Source organism: Aethalodelphis obliquidens, unplaced genomic scaffold (genome assembly GCF_003676395.1).
Source record: "Aethalodelphis obliquidens isolate GAN/ISIS:26980383/991018 unplaced genomic scaffold, ASM367639v1 scaffold14, whole genome shotgun sequence".
Lineage (NCBI taxonomy): Eukaryota > Metazoa > Chordata > Mammalia > Artiodactyla > Delphinidae > Aethalodelphis > Aethalodelphis obliquidens.
The window spans coordinates 21,020,575-21,046,570 of record NW_020837958.1 but is presented as its reverse complement, the minus strand read 5'-3'; the positions used below and the strand labels follow the sequence as shown (position 1 = coordinate 21,046,570).

Here is a 25,996-nt window from a genome sequence, read left to right as displayed (position 1 = left end):
ACACAAAAAATATGTTGGAAGGTCAACAGCAGCACATTTTTTACCAAGATAAAAGTGAAGCAAAGTTAACTAAGTGTTTTTTGATTAATGAACAATGGTAGGATTAAGTACTCAGTATTCTCAATATGTATATTAAGTTTAGAAAGACAAAACAGAATAGTTTAAAAAAATTCTTTCTGATGGAATATCAGAGTATGTATGAATGGAAAGATGTCTTAAAATTATGAAAATATATGTATATACAATATACTGGTTGCAGTACTATAATAATCCTAGATTTCAGAATTTAAAACTTTTCCTATACACTAACAACAACTCTCAAATAGGAATTTGTTTATATGATTTGGTGTTTATGTCACTAATATAATCTGTAGATAAGTTGTATTGGAAATCAGTGAGTTCATGGGGGGAAAAGAGGAGTTATTTTTTTTTAATTCAGAAAACAAAAACATGGTTAGACCTGAGAAAATAAAATAGAATGAATTTTCATTAAACATTAGAGATCTTTTCCACTTTATGTTTTAAAGCTTGACTTATCTCTAAATGAAACAGAAATATCCCCATAACACAATTTTCTTGTGCTACTCAAAGCTGAATTCCATTTTTATGGTGTTCAGTAGGTACTGGACTAAAAATTGAGGGTATTCTTCTGTTGAGTTTAAATTTTTTAAGTACATATATTTTTAATATATTTTTAAAATATATATATTTAAAAATACATATATTTTTAAACTTCAGTTGTATTATATTCCTAAAAGCCTGTGAAATTTCAGGTAGTCTTTCTGAAATGCAGTAAAAATTGTTACCCAGTATCTCAAAACTGTACCACTACCTCAGTTTCTGTTTCTTTTCAATCTAACCTACTTCTCATTTTGTCCCAGTCTCATCACATTCTCACATTCCCATACAGTAATGACTAGTCTTTGCTGACTTAAGCCCTAAGATCCCTTCACTATTCACTATGAATATCATGGTTTCTCCCCCCAAAATAAGAACCACCTGTGCTATTGCAGTCTCCTTTTTTTTCTAGTGTGGTGCATTTCTTAGGTGTAATGACTTATTTGGAGATTCAGTTTCACACAAAAGGAAAATTAAATCCATTTATATTTACCTTCTTGGGGGTCTGATGTATCTGGAAAGATTTTTGAATTATTGGTGAATTTCAAGGTGGGATATAAAGTTGTTTCTTGATAGGCAGTAAACCCCGCCAAGCTATCTCCTGTCATGGTAGGCCATCCATCTGTTTCCTTTATCATGGGGGTCACAGATATGGTGCTTGATCCTGAAGGGAGGTTGCTAACTGTAATGGAACTGTTGTCAGGAGCTTTCATGGTATCATTGACCGAAGACCGAGTGAAGTTTTCGGAAGATACAATAGCTGTAGTATTGGGAGGTGCTGAGACTGGCAGAGGATTTTCATCTGCTACAGATGAGTTCCAAGGCAATTTAGAAACAAAGCTGTGGCTCAAAGGAGGACTTGGGGAAAGTGTGGGCATGAGTTTGAGACTGGAAGAGTTGTCTGTTGACAAATTATGGTAGAAATCTGTTCCATGGGTTTTATTTGATGGATCCCCAAAAGAGAAATTAGTTGCCTTGGGATGGGAGGTTTCTCTATTTTCTTTATCTGAGGTTGAATTTGCTTCACTTTCCAAAGGAATAGATTGATTTTCCCTTGTTTTTAAGTCTTCTGCAATGTTTTGTGTTGTGTTTATTTCTCGACCTTCTTCTCCATGACTTCCAAATAGTAGTAAACTAAACAAAATTGAAATCAACAGAATTTTGACTGAAGTCAACATTGTAATCTTCTTTGGTATTGGTGTTAATAATGAGAATCTGAAAGAAAATAATGACCATTTGAATTATTAAATGAAGTATTGAGGTTTTTTTAAATGGATCTACATTTTTAAAGTGATAAAAAAATCTGGAGACATAATGCTGACATGATAGTACCATACTCTATTCCAAAAGTTTGTTTCCTTTGGATTTTATTAAAACTAGAGTTACTGAGTTCTATTTTCTATATAGTGTTTCTTTCTTTCTTCCTCTAGGGAATGCCATGCAAAATCTTTGTCAAGCCAGACACTACTATTTCATTATTTCAAAGACCATTTAGCTTGGGACAAGTTGAAATACACACACACACACACACACACACACACACACACGTATTGTACAATATATGGACTACTAAGTAATTTTTTAAAAATAATGTAATATAGGGCTTCTTTCTTCAACCTATTTAAGAAAACATATTCTTTATAAAGATGTAATTGGGAATATTTATTATGAAAATGATGTTATTGATTATACAGTAAACATACCACTTTAAAGTGAGTCAGTCAGGAACTTCACTTGAAAACATTTTATTAGTTCCTAATTTGAGTTACTTGAATTTGAGGTTAACATCCCTTTTTTCACAGCATGTTTACTTCATGTTACCCTTTTTCCTATTAATACCAAATAACAGAAAGTCAGAAATACTTTTAGAATTGGGGATTTTTTCATTGCATTCCCTTGTATAAATGAAGAAACTGGTTGTGAGTGTGTGTGGAAAAAAAGTACCTAACTAGATTGTGGCAGAGTTGAAGTTTGAAACCATGGTTCTGACCTCCAATCTGGGCACATCATTCTGCCTCTTAAGTGTGGAAGCACCACAATTCATAGATAGGAGGATATGGGGGAAAGGTTTTGAAATTATATTTATATTGTAATTCTGGTTTCTATCATGAATAACATGTGAAAAATAATCATCACATTAAGCAGTTGCTTTATCAATATCATAATCATACTGACTTCACAGTGTTCTGCAGACTAAATGAAATGATTTATGTAGAAGTACTCTCAACAATATCTGGCCTAAAGTAAGCAGTTAGTGAATGTTAACTTCCATTGCTTCTTATTAAAATATAATAATACTTCTAAAAATGTCTTACAGTTTATAATATCATCTCATTTGAGCCTCACAACGATCCATTGAGACAAAAAGAGTAGCTCACGTTATCCCCATTTTGCAGATGAAGAAACCGAGGTTCAGAGTGACCAGTAATGGAAGCTAAAAGAAGCAGCACTGAAAGCCAAGTCTACTGACTCCAACCTAATTAGGTGCTAAAATTTAAAGTGTTTTTAATTGAAAAAGGTAAAAAAAAAATGTTAGCCTATTCCTCTTCAAACAATAGAGTCTGAGAACTGATTTTATGTTCTTTGAATTGGACCTTAGAGCTTATTTTTCACTAAAAGCCTCCAGGATGACTGAGATAAGAAAAGGAAGGAGGTGAAACCGCTATTATTTATGTCTAACATTAATTGCCATTTCTTAAAAGCTCCCCCAGAAATTTTTACAAATATTTTGAACCTTGATGATTTTTCACTAGGGTCTGAGGAGCCTCTAAATTACTCCCTCTGATTATGGTGTGGTTTTAAGTACCCCTCTCCTTGCTTAATGATTACTTACACAGTGGAACAACTTAGACTTATCTATAATACATCCTGATATAATATTTTTTCTCCAAAGACTTTTAGCAAGCAGTCTATACCTGTGGATTTCTAAGGTTTAAAAGATACAGTCATTTCCATGCCCTGTGCTTATCACTTAAGAAAGTTCTACTTAAAAAGCAAGCAGGCAGACATACAAGAACATTCATAAGGGCATTATTTATGTGTCTCCAACCTAAACATCCACCAGTAACAGGTTGGATAATAAACTGTTTAATATTTGCACATGAAAAATAAACGAGATTCACAGATGAGTTGCATACAGTAACATGAGTGATTATCACAAATATCATGCAGAGCTTAAAATGCCCGTTGTACTCTATGATTGCATGTTTATAAAGTTCAAAAACTAGAATGTTAAAAGTCAGGAAAGTGGTTACTTGTGGGAAGGAAGGAGACAGTATTCATTGGGTGGGCATGAAAGGGACTTCTGTGTGCTCCTAATAATCTGTTTCTTCACTTGGTAGGGATTATATAGGTATTTGTATTTGTGACAATTCTGTTTATTTATATTTCATTCACTTTTCTGTGATAATCAAGAAAATTCATTTAGATCCTAAAAATTGTTAACATAATTGGAAAACATATTACTAGTATGCATCTATTACATCAGATGCTTTGCATGTTTTCTCATTTAATTCTTAACAAAAACAATCAAACAATAAGGAAGGGATTATTAATCCTATTTTACAGATAATTAAATGGGACATAAAAAATGTAAATAATGTATTCAAGGACACATAGCTAGTGGCTGAAAGATAGGGTTAGGATGCAGACCTTGGCATTGAAAGCTAGTAATCACTCATCTGTGTAACAAAAGTTACAAAGGAATATAGAATTTGGTAATCAGCTGGTTTTTAGAACTCTTCCCACAAATGTTTTCTTAGCACAGAATAATAAAGAATAATGAAATCCTCCAAATTTTATTTTAACCAGAGCAGGTGATAATCCCACATTTTTAAACACTAGAAAAATAGTGACTTCTCCCTTTAAGTGCCTCTTAAACATACTAAGTACACTTTTATCCTAATTTAAGAAAATCCCAACAATTGTCTCCATGGTTTCTAGATAAACACTTTTACCATGTAATTTACAGATTAACATTAACAACACAGGAATGATTATCCCCAGGACCTGAAGTTCACCAATATTTCACTAAACTGTTGCTTCACCTAGCACATGTAAAATACAATTCAATTTAGTTTAAAAATAAGTACATGGACCTTTTCAGAAACAGCTCTTTCCTGTGAACTCTGTCAGTTTCATAGCAAACATTATAACCTTTTTCATTGTCTACTGCCAGTGATCTGATTTGTTTATGCATTGCACTTGGCCACCTGTCTTATTGTTAGGCAGTTTGATTGCTTTCCCTAAACCTAGGCTTTCTGGTTATTTTCTCTTCCTAAAGAAGTGGTTACCAGAGGGGAGCAAAAAACAACCCTTAGCTTTTCATCTAATTTTCTCATAATGTCACATGAGGAACGTGGCATAGAGCTTTTGGTCCTTTCCAGTAATGAGAATCCACATACCAAGAGTCAACAAAGTGAGTTTTGTTGTTCCTGTTTCACTTTGCTTGTAACACGGAACCACCAAGGGGATCTTGCTACCCTTTACCCAGCTTTTGATTGTAACTTGAAAACCTAAGGTTTCAACACCCGTAATGAGTCAAGCATTCTGTTACTGCCTGTAATTCATGTCCAGGGAAAAGAGAGAAAGGGAAGAGTGGGATAAGACAGTATGTTGTGAAGGCTCTTTGCCATTTATTTCAAAATTAATACAGTTGTGGGAAAGGCTTTTGTGAATATTGATTTGTTCCTGCTGTCCTAGCTTGGCAGCTGGGGACAACTTTGCTTCTGCTCTCTGGCTTCTAAGAGAGCCAGGTTACACCTCTTACTCAGGTCCATTCATCTTAAAGGGACAGAAGCAGCCAGGAATTGAAGCCATCAGCTATTCAGAACCCCAGCCCTGGATTTTTGCTGGGGCAAGAACTAGGCAATTTTGGTTAAGTTGTACCCCATTCTGAATTGAACCAAGCACATTATAAGCAGGGAAGGTTAATGGAAGTGGTACAGAAGCTCCAGAGGACAATAAAAGTACTCTGTATTCTTTACCTTTACCCTTTTCTTGCAGCCTCTTTCCATCTGTAGAGTTGAGATATGTAAACTGTGTGGTATATTTGTGTGTAAAGCTATGCTGGATGATGGATGGCATGCTTCTGTGTTCCCAAGATTCATCAGCCAACCAGGTGCACAGTAGAGACAGAGAGAATGTGGGGATGAAAGAAAGGGAAATTAGAGAGAGAAAGAAAACCAGGAGGACCAGGCAGCATCATTTCTTCTGTTCTTTGCCCCTAGGTGGAAATTCCTAAGAGGACTTTTCAGGATGTAACCTAGGAACAGAGATAAACTCATTACAAACTTGAAAAACTTCTAAGATGAGAATTATTATAAAGGGAACAGAAAGAGAGAGGAGGATCTCCATCCAATTTGTGATACCTGAAACAAAGATTCTAAATCTTTCTGTATATATTGAAATGTTTTTATTGTTTCTAATGTTCAGAAACTTTAAAAATATACTTTCGGAGAGTGTGAGTTTCACTGGTTTTTTTAAAAAAATAATTCGTCTATACAAAGAAAATGAAAACTATTTTCTCCCCTGTCTTTGGTGTTGGCACTAAAAAGTGGTTTCACATTACTACTTTTGTATAGAGGGCTTCAGGAGGTGGTGAGAGGTGAAAAAAAAAAAAACAAAAACCCCCAGAAACCTGTGGCAATTAAGGAAAGAAAATCCACACTTACTGTGCATAAAATTGTTCCTCCTTAAGTTCGTAACGTTATTATTCTGCCCAGCCCTCCTGTTGTAACCGAGTCATACCCATTTTATACCAAGCTTTAAAAATATGGAGGTGCCCTGGTTTCTATCAGGTAATCAACCCATGCAAGGGAAGAGAAATGCTAGTCATTCTAAACTAAATCAAAATCAGAAATTTTAAATAAAAACATTACTTTAGCTGCACTGAGGGGATAATATAAAAACATGTTTCTGTAGTGAAATAACTAAAGAGTATATTCTGTACTACTTCTCTCTCAGTTGCCTGTGATCATTCTTCTTATAGGTTTCTGGCTAAAAATTAAGATAGGTGAGTTTTGTTTGTCTTTGTCATAGGAAACTCAGTCTGACGTGTAGCCAATATCCCAGGTAGAACTTGAGTGTTACACTGAGTGGACTTTCCAATCTTAGACAGTATTTTGCTGTCCCTAGATGAAAGAACCACAGTAAATGAAGACATAAGGAATCATGCTTCTCAAAATGCCTCTTTTATAAGACGGTTTTGAAAGGGTGTGAAGATTTAACTAGTCAGAAGGTAGGATTATACCTGAGGACCCACATCATTTCACTTTGAGTTTAAAAGAAAGAAACAAATAAAAGGAAAAAACGTGACTTTATTTCAGGAAATAATAAATTTCAAAAGTTTGTGATCATTTTAATTAAAAGACTGAGGAATGCATAAGCCCAGGAAAATAGATAGAATGTCATAGTCCCTGCTAACTTGGGCATTCTCAGTCATAAACTTCAATACTGAAATAATGAGGTGGAAGAGTGTTAAGCTTAGAAAGATTGTGTCTCCAAAAGAAATATTCTGGACCCAAATTTCCAAACATGGGGTTTCCAGCCTTCTCTCGTGTTTCACTATCTGTAGAAGCAGCCTCTATGGATTGATTAGAAAGTGTTAAACAGTAAATCGGCATCCCTTTAGTAAGAGAAGCCTTACACAGAACAAACAAAATAAATTTGAGAAACTTAATCCACATCTTTGATCCATGGGATGTCTTTTGCAGCCACTGGCTTAGCCTTTTAGATTTCCGTTGAGAGCTATACATGTACACATACCATGCTAAGTAAAATAATACATAGACATCACTTTGCCAATTTTTAATTAAGAAAATCTTTGGGAAAGATATATAGAAGGTTAATAATTCATTGCATTAGCAGACTGTTTTTCAAAAGCTACCGTATTCTAATACTTTAGCAAGAACCTTTGAACCAAATGCATACTTTAAATCTAAATATTCATTTATATTCACGTAGCCACTTCCACTTTAAACATTTTGAAACTTACTAAGATCTGACTTAAGAAAACACTCTCTTGTAGTCACTTACGTTTTAAGCAAGGTTTTTATTTAACTCTTCAGCTGGTTTCATCATCTAGCAAATTTGGCAATAATTCTTAAAGTTAACTCACTTAGCACAAATGCTCATTTGGAAGGTAATTACTTAATGAAACAACTACCTGTCTTTACAAGGGTCTCTGTAGGTACTTGCCAGGCTGTTCTGCCAAAAGTTTAACTTCCTTTGATTCTATTTGGTAAATAAGTAAGAGAGAGAGCGAGAGAGCGAGGGACGAGGGACTAGGGATCCTATGTAATCCAGCACACACTTACCTTCAGGTCTAGGAGGTGTTTACAGACAAGAACTGGAGTATCACGGCTGTTCTGGTTGGAATGAGTCTGTCTTGCATTAGAGAAAGCAGATGGGTTAGGTGTACTGATGTCCCACTGAGCAGGAGGGTGCCAGAGAAACAAAATTAGGTGGGGCTGGTCGTATCTTGCTTGTGTAATAGAGCACCCAAGAACCTGACTGACCTGCTTCTCAGCTGTCAGCATGAAGCTATCACCTCATTCAGGCCTTTAAAAAAAAAAAAGGAAAAAAAAAAGCCCAACCCTCCAGCTTTCATAGGTTGGGTGCTTTGACTTTCGGGACAGGCTAGTTCTCTTAAGTGTTGGCAAACAAAGGACATACATTTCTTGCCTTAAATGAAAAAAAGACAAAAAAAGGGCAAAGACTTTGGTAATGGTCCTTACTCTATCAGGAATTTCTGACACATGCTGGGTTCCCCCTTCGCAGGTGAGGAAACCAAAATGAGTCAGCCCTGCACCCGTTGCTCATGTGCCAGCCACATACTGTCCTTCTAACACATAAACAAATCTTTCTTTCCCGTGGTGGGGATGACCTATTTGTGTACTTAATACCTGAATGGAGAAAGTGGTGTCTGCAGTGCACTGGAACTGATTTATAGAAAGTCACACTGAACACCAAGTGGATTAATGTGCATCGGATCCTTGAGAAAGCTGTGAAATATTAAGTTAGAAATCATCACCAGGACTTTCGGAAGTTTGGGGAGTAACTGGAGTCTGGCTGAGAATGGCCCCCTGATCCTGAGTAATCCTGGGAGCCTGCTCAATTAAGTAGTTTCCATCCTGTGTTCTCTTTGCTTTTCCTCTCAATTTAGAAGCCGGAGAGTTTCAGAAGAGCCTGAGTAATGCTTGATTAAATACTAGAGTTGAATAACAACCTGGCATACTTCCTTCACTTCCTTTCACCGCTTATGAAAGGGAGAAGAGTGAAACTGCACTTTCTGGGAGATTCTGCACATCAATATTTGGGGACTGGCGCCAAGGTCTGTTCAGCTCAGTACGCCTGAGGTTCATGCTTAGTTTCTGTTGTGCAAGGAGATAGGTTTCCAACTGCTGAGAGAGAAAATGAAACTTTAGCTAAGGTTCAGCAGCCTCAAATTGAATGCAAAGAATCTGCCCAGTTAATTGGCCCCAAGAAAGAACAAGGTAATTCTATAGTTTCAAACTTTCTGAAGCCCAAAGGCCCTTCAGAGTTTGATTAGAAATTAAGCCAAACCCTAGCAAATATTCACTCAAAAGATATTTAAGCTGTATCTGCACTAGTATGAAGAAAAGTTCAGTCTAATCAAATAACTGTTTACTGAACAATGGCTTAATAAAAATCAATTGGTTATTTTCAGATTAGCTAGTTACTAGGAAAAAATCCAACTGAATAAATATTTTATGTCTGTACTTAGAGAAATGAACATGACTTAGCAGGATTGGGTGTGCCATACCCTGAGGGATTTTCCTAGATATGCGTGTGAATATCATTACCACTTTCTACTTAAGCATAGTAATTATGGCCTATACCAGGCAAGGAAGTTACAAAGCACTTTTGCTACAACTCTGCTTTCACTGCCACAAGAGTCAACGTTCATCTCCAGTGACCCTCTTTTCTGAAGACCCTAGGTGTGGCCTCAGAATCCTTTTCATTACTGCCCTCCTGACAGCCTTAACCAATTGATTAGAGCTGACCCTAGAGATACACCTTATTTACCTTTCCTGTCATGAGCACATCTGGAAGTAAAGTTGTAAAATGCAAACTATGCATAAATTTAATGCCTCACTTATTACTTAGCTCACTTAGTTGTCATCAGACACCTTTATGGAAGCACCTGAGTTGGAGTTAGAAAGTAATTTCTTGCCAAACAAACAAGTCTTGCCGAGATACATTTCCAGGTATATACCATGATACCATGTTCTGGGTAAGACCAATCCCATTTTGGACCTTGTTTCTCCAGAGGAACTCAACAATAACTGATCACCTGACAACTTCATCAGCCGAGCCAGCTGAGATGACACATTATGCAATGGTTACATAATTTTTGTTGTACTTACCTTCTATGGAGGCTTTCATCTGGAACTCTCCAATTGCTTTACACCAATTAATTAAACCTCACAATACATAGTGGAAGAAGAACTACTGCCTCTTTGCCTGAAATGGTGGAACCGCTCACCAGTGGAGTTTCCAGAACATGAAGTCACATTATTGTCTCTGATGGATCTGAAAACAGAACCAGAATGTAGCTTGGCACCATGCCTCAGAGAAAACTGAAATATTGGTCTGGATCCAAAATGGTATCTTATTTTACAAATCCTATAACACCATTTTGGATCCAGAACAATGTTTCGGTTTTACCTGAGGCATGGTCCCAAGCTACATTCCGGTTTTGTTTTCAGATCCATCAGTGACAATAATGTGATTTCATTAACCGAAGCCTCAAAGAGCTAGAGAGTTGAGGGTATATGCAAGTAAGTCAGTATAGTGATTGATCAATAGGATAAATAGAGAAGAAAGTGAGGGCACAAGGGTAGGAGAGGACAGTGAAAATGTGCTGGAGAGAATGGATTGAAAATCTGGGTCAAAAGTTAATGGATTGAAAACATCTGGGCCAAGGGATTACTGGAATTGGAGTTTATAGGGAGTGAGCTACAAGGATGGAGGTGATAATTGGAGATTATGGAGGGTTTGGAGTCATTGATCAAAATCATGCTGTGGGAGGACCAGGCATAAGGTAGAGTAGGAGAAAACAGCTCTGAAGATAAACATCAAAGAACTGAGAAGCCAAGATACTAGAAATATTATCTGTGTATGTTGTAATTTCAAAAGTTTGTTTTGGGAGTCATGTTGATAAGAGTTACCCTTAGCCAGGAGTTGAAAAACCTTTAGAGAATTTGAGGAAGTGTTCCAAAGGAGTGGTAAATGACTTCCACAAAGAAAGACAGTAGGAAGTACGGATTGATAATATGAGACTCAAATCTGTGACTCTTTAAGAAGGGAGAGAAAAAGCCATGAAGCAGCAATGAAGACAAGAAATTCACTACCTCATCTTCGACACAAATAGCCATCACCTGAGATTGCCACATAGAAAGTGAGGTTTCAGGAGTGTCCCAGGTTTCAGTTAAGCAAGGAGGTGAGGGAACATAATAGCCTTTGCTATTAATGACTTTGAATAAGAGGGCCTAGTTGAAAGCATCTCAAATAGTTGGGAAGGAGTGGGAGAGGATCACAAAGACAACTTCCATTTCCCTAGAACTAGAGGATTAAAATCTGAGTAAAGAATGATCTGGAAATTCTGGTCTTCTTGAAGTAACTGATATGTACACAGTTAAGGGGCAGAATGAATTAGTCCTGAGGGACCCACTTGTGAGTGATGACAGAGGGAAAGGTGTGTGTATAGAATATGGGAATGGGGGCATCTTGCCAAGATGGGGAGTTCTGGGCTCCCTGTAGACTCCTGCTGATAGACGAGTTCTGAAGGGAAGCCTCTTATTGCTGGCACCTAAAACAATTTTCCAACCCTGCAGTAGCTGACTGCTGGGAAATGATATTGCTCTCTTTAACAAGTACATGATATTCCATTGTGTGGAAGTACCACACAACTGATTCATTCCTGCATGATGGAGTATTCTGTTATACAAGTTTGCATCTTTTAGAACTCTGGTTTCATTACAGAGTCTAACCTCATTAGATGACTATTGCCCAGTTTATCAACTATGTAATCTATTTTGATATGAACTTAATTAAATGAAGTTACAACTATGCTTAAATACAATAAAATGGCAAAACTGGAAGATTGATAATATTATAACTTATTTTGCCACCTTTAGGAAAAGATCCAAGTGATTTATTAACCCTTTCTAAAAAAAAAAATCAAGGTGGGTAATTAATCTTGTTATTTCTAATTTTTTTTTCTGGTTCGAAAAGTTAGAATAACTAAGTAATAACCTTGTAGCAACAGAGTTTATTTGCTGAGTGCTCTCAGCACTGAGCCATGACTTGGAGAGGGTCAGAGTGAGGAGAGAAGGAGATGCCTAGGCTAGGTCTGTACACTCTGAAGAAGAATCTAGATTGGTTCCTTGGCTCAAAAGCAGGGACAGAAGAAAAATCAAACGCATTCATGACCTGAAGGGGATTTTGGCATCAAGTTCATGGGCAGAAAATAACAATAAGTGGTTTTCTCATCCATTTAGAGGACTATAAACAACATAAACATTTTGTAGAGGACATTGTAGAGGACAATGAAAACACATTGTTTAACTAAGCTGACAGTTCTAGAAGCTCTTAGCTACAGAAAAGGGAAGACATTTTTGTGTTTTATCAGCAGAGAATCCTTATTTGATTTTTAATGGCATTTGTAATCAAAACATTTATTGTAATCTACATTAAAATTCCAATATCCTTCTTTTACAGAAAAAGACTTTCAAGGAGTATGAATGCATTTTATACAAGGTTGAAGAACTTTTTAACGATTGGCTGATCAAAAGGGGTGAAATACATTTTTCCGTAATACATTTTTAATTGATGTAGTATTAAAGTATAAAAATCACGTGGCCAAGCATTTTTTCTTTTCTTTATAAACAATATAATTATATTAACTTAAGAAAGTTAGTTTTTATCATTGCTCAATAACAATTACGTTCAAACATTGAAAAAGAGAATCCTTATCAAAAAACACCTACGGTTGTTGTAAATCCCCTCTTTGAATGAATACTTTAAAGTTTAAACCAGTACAGTATAATCATTTCTTGCACATGGAGCTGTTGTGAGGATTTCATGAGTAAATATGTAAAAAACATTTAGTAGGATTTCTGGCACATATGTGTCTGATGCATGATAGCTATTCATTGGAAGGAAATACACAATTTTGGAATCTCTCTTTAAGAAAAGGATACAAAATTATGAATATAAAAAGAGATACAAAAGTAAATGGAACAATCAAAAATTTACAAACTTTAGAAAGCTTAAAATACTACATGAAATCAAAATCCAGAAAAATAACAGTTTTTAATAACTAGATGCCTGACACATCTCTGTAGTGCTTTTTGTCTTACATTTTTATCGGTATTTTTTATTATCTCTGCATATGATGTTTAAAAAAATATTTCATAGAAAGAATAGAGAACTAATTCAGTCTTTCCTCTTCCTCTAACACAGTTAATTGAAATTTTTTTTTATTATTGGCAGTTTTGAAAATCTTACTTCTGCTTCATAATTTATTATTGATAAAGCCATGTGCATTTTTAATATTGTTGGAACTTTGGGGAAATCTCTAGTATGTTTCATATATGACTTGAAGTTTGTGAAATAATTTCCATAAAGTAGTTTCTGGCTCCATATATTTCAGACCTTATTTCTCTTTCGTTATCAGAGCTGGATACCATAGAACATGTGCATCTCATCATATATCCCCTGGCCTGGCACCTGAAAGAGTCAGCAACTGGAGGAGTTTCCTCAGAATCCATTGCTACATTAGGATAATTAGCAATAACTGAACAACACTTGGAAGTGCCTGCAAATCACATAAACATATCTCACTAAGCCCAAACTAAATGTATCCCTGACTCAACATTCCATTAGTCAACTGTCAAAAACACCCGGCCACTCCAGCACCCAATATTTGGAAAAGTCAGAGATTCTGGCTATGTCTAGAGGAAGCTTTTAGACACATCAAAATTGTAAATATAAGCAATTTAATTATCCTGGGACTGAGTATTTGCTTGAATTGTGGACCAAGACGCATCATGCTTACCTCTGCATGTCCGTCCTCACAAATTCAGATATAGTGGTCTAATAAAGGGAAAAAATGGTCTTTTCAGACAATTAAGTTATAAGCATGTGTCAGTATTTTATTAGCGTTTTACTGCAAACGAAAGTTCTGTAAAAGACCAATGCAAAGATTTTGGTCTTGGTAGACACATATAAGAAAAGAGAATGGTTAGTAATAATTTTTAGACTCCAAACAAAACAAAAATGGGTCAGATCAAACGACTGTAGACTTATTTTTTAACATCTTTATTGGAATATAATTGCTTTACAATGTTGTGTTAGTTTCTGCTGTATAACAAAGTGAATCAGCTATACGTGTACATATATCCCCATATCCCCTCCCTCTTAAGTCTCCCTCCTACTCTCCCTATCCCACCCCTCTAGGTGGTCACAAAGCACCGAGCTGATCTCCCTGTGCGGTGCAGCTACTTCCCACTAGGTATCTATTTTACATTTGATAGTGTATATATGTCAGTGTTCCTCTCTCACTTCATCCCAGCTTACCCTTCCCCCTCCCCATGTCCTCGAGTCCATTCTCTATATCTGTGTCTTTGTTCTTGTCCTTCCCCTAGATTTGTCAGAACCATTTTTTTTTTTTTTAGATTCCATACATATGTGTTAGCATACGGTATTTGTTTTTCTCTTTCTGACTTACTTCACTCTGCATGACAGAATCGAGGTCCATCCACCTCACTACAAATAACTGAATTTTGTTTCTTTTTATGGCTGAGTAATATTCCATTGTATATATGTGCCACATCTTCTTTATCCATTCATCTGTCGATGGACACTTACGTTGCTTCCATGTCCTGGCTATTGTAAATAGTGCTGCAATGAACATAGTGGTATATGACTCTTTTGAATTATGGTTGTCTCAGGGTATGTACCCAGTAGTGGGATTGCTGGGTCGTATGGTAGTTGTATTTTTAGTTTTTTAAGGAACCTCCATACTGTTCTCCATAGTGGCTGTATCAATTCACATTCCCACCAACAGTGCAAGAGGGTTCCCTTTTCTCCACACCCTCTCCAGCGTTTACTGTTTATAGATTTTTTGATAATGGCCATTCTGACCGGTGTGAGGTGATACCTCATTGCAGTTTTGATTTGCATTTCTTTAATGATTAGTGATGTTGAGCATCCTTTCATGTGTTTGTTGGCAATCTGTATATCTTCTTTGGAGAAATATCTATTTAGGTCTTCCGCCCATTTTTGGACTGGGTTGTTTATTTGATATTAGGCTGCATGAGCTGCTTGTAAATTTTGGAGATTAATCCTTTGTCAATTGCTTGTTTGCGAATATTTTCTCCCATTCTGAGGGTTTTCTTTTCATCTTCTTTATAGTTTCCTTTACTGTGCAAAAACTTTTAAGTTTCATTAGGTCTCATTTGTTTATTTTTCTTTTTATTTCCATTTCTCTAGGAGGTAGGTCAAAAAGGATCTTGCTGTGATTTATGTCACAGAGTGTTCTGCCCATGTTTCCTCTAAGAGTTTGATAGTGTCTGGCCATACATTTAGGTCTTTAATCCATTTTGAGATTATATTTGTGTATGGTGTTAGGGAGTGTTCTAATTTCATTCTTTTACATGTAGCTGTCCAGTTTTCCCAGTACCACTTATTGAAGAGGCTGTCTTTTCTCCATTGTATATTCTTGCCTCCTTATCAAAGATAAGGTAACCATATGTGCATGGGTTTATCTCTGGGCTTTCCATCCTGTTCCATTTATCTATATTTCTGTTTTTGTGCCAGAACCATACTGTCTTGATTACTGTAGCTTTGTAATATAGTCTGAAGTCAGGGAGCCTGATTCCTCCAATGCAGTTTTTCTTTCTCAAAATTGCTTTGGCTATTAGAGATCTTTTGTGTTGCCATACAAATTGTGAAGTTTTTTGTTCTAGTTCTGTGAAAAATGCCATTGGTATTTTGATAGGGATTGCATTGAATCTGTAGATTGCTTTGGGGAGTATAGTCATTTTCACAGTATTGATTCTTCCAATCCAAGAACATGGTGTATCTCTCCATCTGTTTGTATCACCTTTAATTTCTTTCATCGGTGTCTTACAGTTTTCAGCATACAGGCCTTTTGTCTCCTTAGGTAGGTTTATTCCTAGATATTTTATTCTTTTTGTTGCAATGGTAAATGGGAGAGGAGTGTTTCCTTAATTTCTCCTTCAGATTTTTCATCATTAGTGTATAGGAATGCAAGAGATTTCTGTACATTAATTTTGTATCCTGGTACTTTACCAGATTCATTAATTAGCTCTAGTAGTTTTCTGGTAGCCTCTTTAGGATTCTCTATGTATGGTATCATGTCATCTGCAAACAGTGACAGGTTTACTTCTTCTTTTCTGATTTGCATTCCTTTTATTTCTTTTTCTTCTGTGATTGCTGCAGCTAAAACTTCCAAAACTATGTTGAATAATAGTGGTGAGAGTAGGCAACCTTGTCTTGTTCCTGATCTTAGAGGAAATGGTTTCAGTTTTTCAACATTGAGAACGATGTTGGCTGTGGGTTTGACATATATGGCCTTTATTATGCTGAGGTAGGTTCCCTCTATGCCTACTTTCTGGAGGGTTTTTTATCATATATGGGTGTTGAATTTTGTCAGAAGCTTTTCCTGCATCTAATGAGATGATCATATGGTTTTTCTCCTTCAATTTGTTAACATGGTGTATCACATTGATTGATTTGCGTATATTGAAGAATCCTTGCATTCCTGGGATAAACCCCACTTGATCATAGTGTATGATCCTTTTAATGTGCTGTTGGATTCTGTTTGCTAACATTTGTTGAGGATTTTTGCATCTATATTCATCAGTGATATTGGCCTGTAGTTTTCATCTTTTGTAACATCTTTGTCTGGTTTTGTTATCAGGGTGATGGTGGCCTTATAGAATGAGTTTGGGAGTGTTTCTTCCTCTGCTATACTTTGGAAGAGTTTGAGAAGGATAGGTGTTAGCTCTTCTCTGAATGTTTGATAGAATTCTCCTGTGAAGCCATCTGGTCCTGAGCTTTTGTTTGCTGGAAGATTTTTCAACACAGTTTCAATTGCAGTGCTTGTGATTGGTCTGTTTATGTTTTCTATATCTTCCTGTTTCAGTCTTAGAGGGTTGTGCTTTTCTAAGAATTTGTCCATCTCTTCCAGGTTGTCCATTTTATTGGCATATAGTTACTTGTAGTAATCTCTCAAGATCCTTCATATTTCTGCAGTGTCAGTTGTTACTGCTTCTTTTTCATTTCTAACTCTGTTGATTTGCGTCTTCTCCCTTTTTTTCTTGGTGAATCCGGCTCATGGTTTATCAATTTGTTTATCTTCTCAAAGAAACAGCTGTTAGTTTTATTGATTTTTGCTGTGGTTTCCTTCATTTCTTTTTCATTTATTTCTGATCTGATCTTTATGATTTCTTTCCTTCTGTGAACTTTGGGGATTTTTGTTCTTCTTTCTCTAATTGCTTTAGGTGTGAGGTTAGGTTATTTATTTGAGATTTTTGTTTCTTGAGGTAGGATTGTATTGCTATAAACTTCCCTCTTAGAACTGCTTTTGCTGCACCCCGTTGGTTTTGGGTCATTGTGTTTACTTTGTCATATTTTTCAACATATTTTTTGATTTCCTCTTTGATTTCTTCAGTGATTTCTTGGTTATTTAGTGGCGTATTGTTTAGCCTCCATGTGTTTGTATTTTTTACAGATCTTTTCCTGTAATTGATATCTAGTCTTATAGCGTTGTGGTCGGGAAAGGTACTTGACATGATTTCAATTTTCTTAAAGTTACCAAGGCTTGATTTGTGACCCAAGATATGATGTATCCTGAAGAATGTTCCATTAGACTTGAGAAGAATGTGTATTCTTTCATTTTTGGGTGGAATGTCTTTTAAATATCCATTAAGTCCATCTTGTCTAATATGTCATTTAAAGCTTGTGTTTCCTTATTTATTTTCATTTTGGATGATCTGTCGATTGGTGAAAGTGGGGTGTTAAAGTCCCCTACTATGATTGTTTTACTGTCGATTTCCCTTTTTATGGTTATTAGCATTTACCTTATATATTGAGGTGCTCCTATGTTGGGTGCATAAATATTTACAATTGTTATATCTTCTTGGATTGATCCCTTGATCATTATGTAGTGTCCTAATTTGTCTCTTGTAATAGTCTTTATTTTAAAGTCTATTTTGTCTGATATGAGTATTGCTACTTCAGCTTTCTTTTGATTTCCATTTGCATGGAATATCTTTTCCCATCTCTTCACTTTTAGTCTGTATGTGTCCCTATGTCTGAAGTGTGTCTCTTGTAGACAGCATATATATGGGTCTTGTTTTTGTATCTATTCAGCCAGTCTATGTCTTATGGTTGGAACATTTAATCCATTTACATTTAAGGTAATTATTGATTTGTATGTTCCTATTACCATTTTCTTAATTGTTTTCCATTTGTTTTTGTAAGTCTTTCCCTTCTCTTGTGTATCCTGCCTAGAGAAGTTTCTTTAGCATTTGTTGTAAAACTGGTTTGGTGGTGCTGAATTCTCTTAACTTTTGCTTGTCTGTAAAGGTTTTAGTTTCTCCATCAAATCTGAATGACATACTTGCTGGGTAGAATAGGTTGTAGGTTTTTCCCTTTCATCACTTTAAATATGTCCTGCCACTCCCTTCTGGCTTGCAGAGTTTCTGCTGAAAGATCAGCTGTTAACCTTATGGGTATTCCCTTGTATGTTATTTGTTGCTTTTCCCTTGCTGCTTTTAATATTTTTTTTTGTATTTAATTTTTGATAGTTTGATTAATATGTGTCTTGACATGTTTCTCCTTGGGTTTATCCTGTATGGGACTCTCTGCGCTTGCTGGACTTGATTGACTATTTCCTTTCCCATGTTAGGGTAGTTTTCAACTATAATCTCTTCAAATATTTTCTCAGACCCTTTCTTTTTCTCTTCTTCTTCTGGAACCCCTATAATTCGAATGTTGATGTGTTTAATGTTGTCCCAGAGGTCTCTGAGACTGTCCTCAATTCTTTTCATTCTTTTTTCTTTATTCTGCTCTATGGTAGTTATTTCCACTATTTTATCTTCTAGGTCACTTATCCATTCTTCTGCCTCAATTATTCTGCTATTGATTCCTTCTAGTGTATTTTAATTTCATTTTTTTGTGTTGTTCATCATTGTTTGTTTGCTCTTTAGTTCTTCTAGGTTCTTGTTAAACCTTTTTGTGTTTTCTCTATTCTATTTCCAAGATTTTGGATCATCTTTACTCTCATTCCTCTGAATTCTTTTTCAGGTAGACTGCCTATTTCCTCTTCGTTTGTTTGGTCTGGTGGGTTTTTACCTTGCTTCTTCACCTGCTGCATATTTCTCTGTCTTCTCATTTTATTTAACTTACTGTGCTTGGGGTCTCCTTTTTGCAGGCTGCAGATTCATAGTTCCCATTGTTTTTTGTATCTGCCCCCAGTGGATGAGGTTGGTTCAGTGGCTTGTTTAGGTTTCCTGGTAGAGGGGACTGGTGCCACTGTTCTGGTGGGTGTGGCTGGATCTTGTCTTTCTGGTGGGCAGGGCTGCATCTGGTTGTTTGTTTTGGGGTGTCTATGAACTTAGTATGATTTTAGGCAGCCTATCTGCTAATGGGTGGGATTGTGTTCCTGTCTTATTAGTAGTTTGGCATGGGGCATCCAGCACTGGAGCTTGCTGACCATTGCATGGAGCTGGGTCTTCACGTTGATGTGGAGATCTCTGGGAGAGCTCTCGCTGATTGATAGTATGTTGGGCCAGGAAGTCTCTGGTGGTCCAATGTCCTGAACTCAGCTTTCCCACCTCAGAGGCTCCATCCTGACACCAGGCTGGAGCACTTAGACCCCATCAGCCATGCGACTCAGAAGAAAAGGGAGAAAAAAAGAAGGAAAAAAATAATAATAAATTTTAAAACTTATTAAAATAAAAACAAAAATAATAATAAAAGACAAAAGAAGAGAGCAACAAAGCCAATAAACAAATCCACCAATGATAACAAGCTCTAAAAACTAAACTAAGATAAACATAAAAATCAGAAACAAATCAGTTGCAGACAGCAAACTCCACATCTACAGTTGCTCCCAAAGTCCACCGCCTCAATTTTGGGATGATTTGTTGTCTCTTCACAAATGCTGGGTACATCAATTTGATTGTGGGTATTTAATTGGCCGCTCCTGAGGCTGCACGGAGAAATTTCCCTTTCTCTTCTTTGTTTGCGCTGCTCCTGAGGTTCAGCTTTTGTTTCAACCCCTCTTTGCATGTAGGTTGCCCTCAGGCTTCTGTTCCCACCCAGACAGAATAGGGTTAAAGCAGCAGCTGATTAGGGGGCTCTCGCTCATTCAGGCTGGGGGGAGGGAGGGCTACGGTAGTTATCATTGGAATGCCAGGTGTGCCTGAGGTTGCAGAGACCTATGTGACGTTGCAACAGCATGAAGTGCACTGTGTGTTCTCCCAGGGAACTTGTCCCTGGTCACGGGACCCTGGCAATCGTGGGCTGCACAGGCTCCTGGGGTGTGTGTGTGTGTGTGTGTGTGTGTGTGGATAGTTCCCTTGCTTGCACACAGGATTCTTGGTGGCTGTAGCAGCAGTGTTAGCGTTTCATGCCTGTCTCTGGGGTCCAGTCTGATAGCCGCGGCTCGTGCCTGTCTCTGGAGCTCATTTAGGCAGTGCTCTGCCTTCTGTGGGCACACTGGAGAGGAATCCCCTCTCCTCGTGCACCCCAAAACAATGGTCTCTTGCCTCTTAGGCAGCTCCAGACTTTTCCCTGGACTCCTTCCTGGCTAGCTGTGGTGCACTAGCCCCCATCAGGCTGTGTTCACGCAGCCAACCCCAGTCCTCTCCCTGGGATCTGACCTCCGAAGCCCAAGCCTCAGCTCCCAGCCCCCACCCCCCCGAGCAGGTGAGCAGACAAGCATCTCAGATTGGTGAGTGCTGGTTGGCACCAATCCTCTGTGTGGGAATCTCTCCACTTTGCCCTCTGCACCCCTGTTCCTGCACTCTCCTCCATGGCTCCAAAGCTTCCCCCCTTCCACACCCCCGTCTCCGCCAGTGAAGGGGCTTCCTAGTGTGTGGAAACTTTTCCTCCTTCACAGCTCCCTCCCAGAGGTGCAGGTCCCATCCCCATTCTTTTGTCTCTGTTTTTCCTTTTTTGTTTTGTCCTACCCAGGTACATGGGGATTTTTTTGCCTTTTGGGAATTGTGAGGTCTTCTGGTAGTGTTCAGTAGGTGTCTCTAGGAGTTGTTCCACATGTAGAGGTATTTTTGATGTATTTGTGGGGAGGAAGGTGATCTCCATATCTTACTCCTCTGCAATCTTGAAAGTCCCCCCAAAAGACCGTAGACTTCTGATTGATGGACCACTTGGTGTTTGAGCAGCTAACCTCCCAGAAGTTCTCAGTCTCATTTAGGTCTATTACAAATTTGCTTAAACATTTTGTCTATAATGCTAATTTCTTCCTGGAAGGATGTTGCAAATTATGTAGCTCGAAAAGTTCTCTCCCAAACCATGTTTAAAAATAATTTTTCCTTTGGCATAGAGAAAGGTCAATGTTTAGATCTGGGTGTGAATTTCAGCCAAGGGACTTCTTCAGGTAACTTAACCTCCAAGAGTTTCGATTTGCTTCTCTACTGAAGGAGACTAATAATCTTTATTTCACCTGGGTTGTTGTGGAAATAATAGGAGTCAATTAAAGACATCTAGCACAAAGTCTGGGATCTTGAAAGTGCTCAGTAAATGCTAGTTCTCTTCTTCCTCTTTGGGCCTATGATGCAACTCATTTTCATTTTTTTGTATGCTCTCTAAGAATAGCCAAGCATTGTGCTCTCAAAAAATAATTTCGAATTGAATTATTTACTCTAGAAGCAGCTTTACCATCTTAAATACAAAAGAAGAAAAAGGACAATATAAGCTGTTTGCTGTGTCACCAGCAAAAGATGGAAAGTGTTATGACAATTATGACTGAATGTTTATAAAAGTGAAACAATCAAAATATAAATAATTGACAATAGCCCATGTTTCGTGCAGAAAGATATACAGTATCTTTATACAATGTAAGCCAAGAACTTTGTCTACAAAGTTCCCTATGTATAACAACAAACAGAATGTTGAAAAAAATGGGTTATTATAATTTATAATAATATAAATTCATCTTAAAATGAATTAAGCTTAGAACACTTACAAATTATACCTCAGTTAATTTGTACAACACTGCCATAAAGACAATTTTTCTATTCTTGTTTTTAAGTTGTGAAAACAAAGACTTATCGTTGTTTAGTCATTTGTCGAAGGTCACACAATTAGAAAAGAATATAGGCAACTCTCAAACCCAGAACATTTGTACCCCATGCCATGCTGTTTCTCCAGCACCACATTGCCATTCCTAGATGGTCTTTTGAGGGTCATTATAACTTGATCAAGAAGATAAATTGTATTTATGATAAAAGTAAGTTAGTAATTTATTATATAGTTGTCATCATTCATCTATGGTGCTAAGTACAGTTCTAAGTATCCAGTTCTAGGGGGATGCTTATAAAGTGAGCAAATATTTAAGAGTTTTTAAGGCTCTGTATGGCCAATCAGAATGGATATAGACTTTAGTTCTGGAGCAGTTTCCCGGAGGCCAGCACTGTTCCAGGGGTTAACTCTACATATACTTCATCCTGGTGAAGGTTCCCTAGGGAAGAAGGGCCAGCCTGTGAGGAGTATGACACCCTTAGAGGGTTCAGTTATGAATCAGTTTTTTCTTTTTTCTGTCATAAATGAACAGCCTATATGGCTATATCTCTGAATATCAGAGATATATCAGTCCTAAGTATACTTCTTAAGAAAAATACTTTGGATGGGATTACCTAAATTGCAACGGTGACTATTTGTGAATGGTGGAATTGTAGGTGACTTCTGTTCTTTACAGTTTAGTTCACTCATTCAGCATACATTTATTGAAAGCCTAGTAAATGGCAGGCCCTCCTAGACTCCTGTATTTCAGAAATGAATAATACAGGAGTTGTTCCAGTTATTTTTGTTGGTATTACATTTATAATCAGAAAATGTTCAGCAGAGTTAAGTAAAGAAAGTATATCAAATAGTTGAATGGCAAGATGAGGAAAAGTCCTGAGAAAAATCAATCCAGAGCTTTAAAAAGATTACATTGTATTTATAAAAAATATATGGCAAAATGCTGACAGCTTATTTTTGCAGACACCTAATTTTTTAGCAAATCAATTGAGAGTATCCATGTTAATGTGAACAAATGCTACTGAATGCGTATTTAATGTACAAATGCCAATACCATACTGACAGGAAGAGTTAGCTTAGAGAGACACATTACATCAAATTTAAGAGTCTGCTCTGGTCAAGACTGTAGTGAGAGTTCTCCTATTTTAATATAGCACGGTGCTATTTATGTGTAGCTTCTTCTTTCTAAATGAAATTGCTTAGGGGGAAAAATATGAAGTCTGATTTCAGAAATTGGTGAAGATTTTCAGTGATTATAGTTCAAATGCTGGCTTTCCCATGTTCTTAGAACTCAGATGCTTGTTATTTTATTTCTTACTTAGTGTTTTTAGAGAGAGAGAAGAAGGAGAGGGAAATTGGAAGTAAAGTTAGAGAGAGATTCCATGTCCTTAGACAAAGAGGAAATTTAACAATACAAGTAGGTCTTGACTAGCCGGTTCTACAACTAACCAGTTGAGGCTGTGTCAAGTACAGTTCAGCCCAAATATTCAAAATCTGCTGTTTCACACATATGTATAGGCTCTTTATATTGATTAGTCTACTAATCAATATCTACTAGATACTCATGCAAAAAACTCTACTAATTGTATTGCTGTAAGGCGTTAACCAGAAAATCAGTAACTTACCCTAGGCAGGGAAATTTAAAATGTCCCACACTCATGGTCCTTCTGTTAATTGTAGATCCTGTTTAGTGAGGTTTCTATTTCTAACTCATGTACGGTGATGTTGCAATACTACGTGGGGAAAGCACATTACGCTTGCGGATGTTGCTGAAAACAAATCTACGGAATGGGGGATTCTTTAGTAGTTCTTGGGTGTTGTACAAATTGGCCGTGGCAGAGAGGTTGCTCTGATATACTCTCGTTTCAGATGGGTCTCCTTTTGAGAAAGCTTTAACTTTTTATCTCTTCTGATGAAAACAATACTTGGAATTCTTTTTTGGGCTCCATATTCAGACATACTTAACTTCATTTGTGTTCGGAATTGACCACTCGCCTGTGTTGCCCCTCTCATTAGCCACTCCCCCACCTGGAAGTACAGTGAAGTCGTTTTTAAAACTTTTTAAACAATAATTATTTTTCCAAATAAAGTTGAACATGATTGCTCAATATATATATTAAAAAAGAAGGGGATTCTCTCTTTCTTCCAAGGTCCCTAGTGAAATTCCACAGAGCATAATTTGAAAACCTCTAGAATAATACAAAAAACACTCCCCCAGGGGTTAGTCACAATCACTGAATTCGATTCAGTAATTCAGTTCAATTTAACAAACTTTTATTGAGCATTTTCAGTGTGCCAAGCACGAAAAGCGCTAAGGAAAAAAGGGCCTCAAGAAACTTACCTTCAAGTGTGGGGAAAAGCAGGTACAGAAAGAAGCGTAATAAAGTGTTGTGGACGCTTTGGCAGATTTCTGGACAAGGTCAGTGATGTATGTCAGTGACTCTGGGCCTTGCTTTCTGTGAATTTAAAATAACTTGGAACAAACTGCATACAGAATCTTACCTCTCTTACATGCTTGACCCTGTGATTCTGTTACTCTGTGCCATTGGCTTTAGATCACAGAGGAAAGCCACTGGAAATGGACGTGAGAAATGGAAGTGCAAGGGATGGATGCGGCATGTGCATCTTTGAAATTTTTGTAACGTTGAGAAAAGTATGTCATTATAGTCAGAGAGGTAGGAGTGAAAAAAGAAATACAATGCATAGTTGCTAAGGAGCAGAATTATGGGGTATCATCTTCAGATTTTCCAAAATACTCTCTACCTCCATTGATGCACATGAAGCCCTGCTTTCCCCTGACAACACAGTTCCTTTTTCCACTGAAGGCCTCCAGCTTCATCTCCAACCCAGTTTCACAAGATCAAGATCATGCTATTGTAACAAAAATCTCTGCTTATTTATTCCAATAAAAAGAATCACTCCTGGACTTCCCTGGTGGCGCAGTGGTTAATAATCCGCCTGACAATGCAGGGGACACGGTTTTGAGCCCTGGTCTGGGAAGATCCCACATGTCATGGAGAAGCTAAGCCCATGCGCCACAACTACTGAGCCTTAGCTCTAGAGCCCACGAGCCACAACTACTGAGCCCATGTGCCACAACTACTGAAGCCCGCACTCTAGGGCCTGTGCTTCACAACAAGAGAAGCCACCGAAATGAGAAGCACACGCACTGCAAAGAAGAATAACCCCCGCTCGCCACAACTAGAGAAAGCCCGCATGCAGCAACGAAGACCCCATGCAGCAAAAATAAATAAATTTATTTTAAAAAATCACTCTCCATCAGGAGTGCATACTGATAGCAGTTGCACAGATAGGGAGAAGAGAGTAAGGGAAAAAACATTTCAGCTGCATAAATTTAATACAAATGTAGTTAATTTTAATTATTTAATAATAGGATGTGAATGCATCAATACAAGAAGAAAGGCAATGATGACAGAGTGGGATATGGTCAGGTAAAGAATTGTAATAATAATAATATTATTATTATTTATAGCCACAGTCTTCCTGGAGTTTTGGAAAAGGAGAAGAAGTACACTGACCTATACTTGGGACCTTATTGAATGGGAAGAAGAGGAGGTAAGATGTTAAGAAACCAGGAGATAAGGAAACTGGAATAACATATGGTACAGAAAATCATTCACTGTCCTTAATGTCCAAGCAGGAAGCAGCTAAACACCATTCAATTTTTTTTTTTTTTTTTTTTTTTTTTTGCGGTACGCGGGCCTCTCACCGTTGTGGCCTCTCCCGTTGCGGAGCACAGGCTCTGGACGCGCAGGCTCAGGGGCCATGGCCCACGGGCCCAGCCACTCCGCGGCATGTGGGATCCTCCCGGACCGGGGCACGAACCCGTGTCCCCTGCATCGGCAGGCGGACTCTCAACCACTGCGCCACCAGGGAAGCCCCACCATTCAATTTTTTACTTGACTTCTTTTTACTAACAAGATTCTTATTTTATGAAGACAGTAAAGATCAATGATGAAATGTGTAATTTTTTCAAAGCACGTCTATGATGTTTCCTTAAATTGCATTAGTGGAAAACTGTGCTAATTAAAAT

The 25,996-nt window shown here is 37.3% G+C and overlaps 2 protein-coding genes across 8 annotated transcripts in view; one reads left to right on the top strand and one right to left on the bottom strand.

Moving 5' to 3' along the window:
• Window positions 1-8,091, bottom strand: part of MUC15 (mucin 15, cell surface associated) — a 114,733-nt gene extending 106,642 nt beyond the window's left edge. For 2 of the 6 annotated variants that reach the window (XM_027115157.1, XM_027115158.1), the window contains exons 1-2: window positions 7,935-8,080; window positions 1,112-1,833 (exon numbers count right to left, since the gene is read on the bottom strand). In XM_027115157.1, coding sequence (XP_026970958.1) covers window positions 1,112-1,796 — 685 coding nt within the window. In that variant the 5' untranslated portion in view covers window positions 1,797-1,833; window positions 7,935-8,080. Of the gene's footprint in view, window positions 1-1,111; window positions 1,834-7,934 lie in introns of all 6 variants that reach the window. The other 4 variants (XM_027115155.1, XM_027115160.1, XM_027115161.1 and 1 more) reach the window with 4 other exon arrangements.
• The window catches only part of ANO3 (anoctamin 3), a 193,099-nt gene that overhangs the window by 128,770 nt on the left and 38,333 nt on the right, over window positions 1-25,996 (top strand). For both annotated transcript variants that reach the window (XM_027115153.1, XM_027115154.1), the window contains one exon: window positions 25,436-25,518. In XM_027115153.1, coding sequence (XP_026970954.1) covers window positions 25,436-25,518 — 83 coding nt within the window. The remainder of the gene's footprint in view (window positions 1-25,435; window positions 25,519-25,996) is intronic.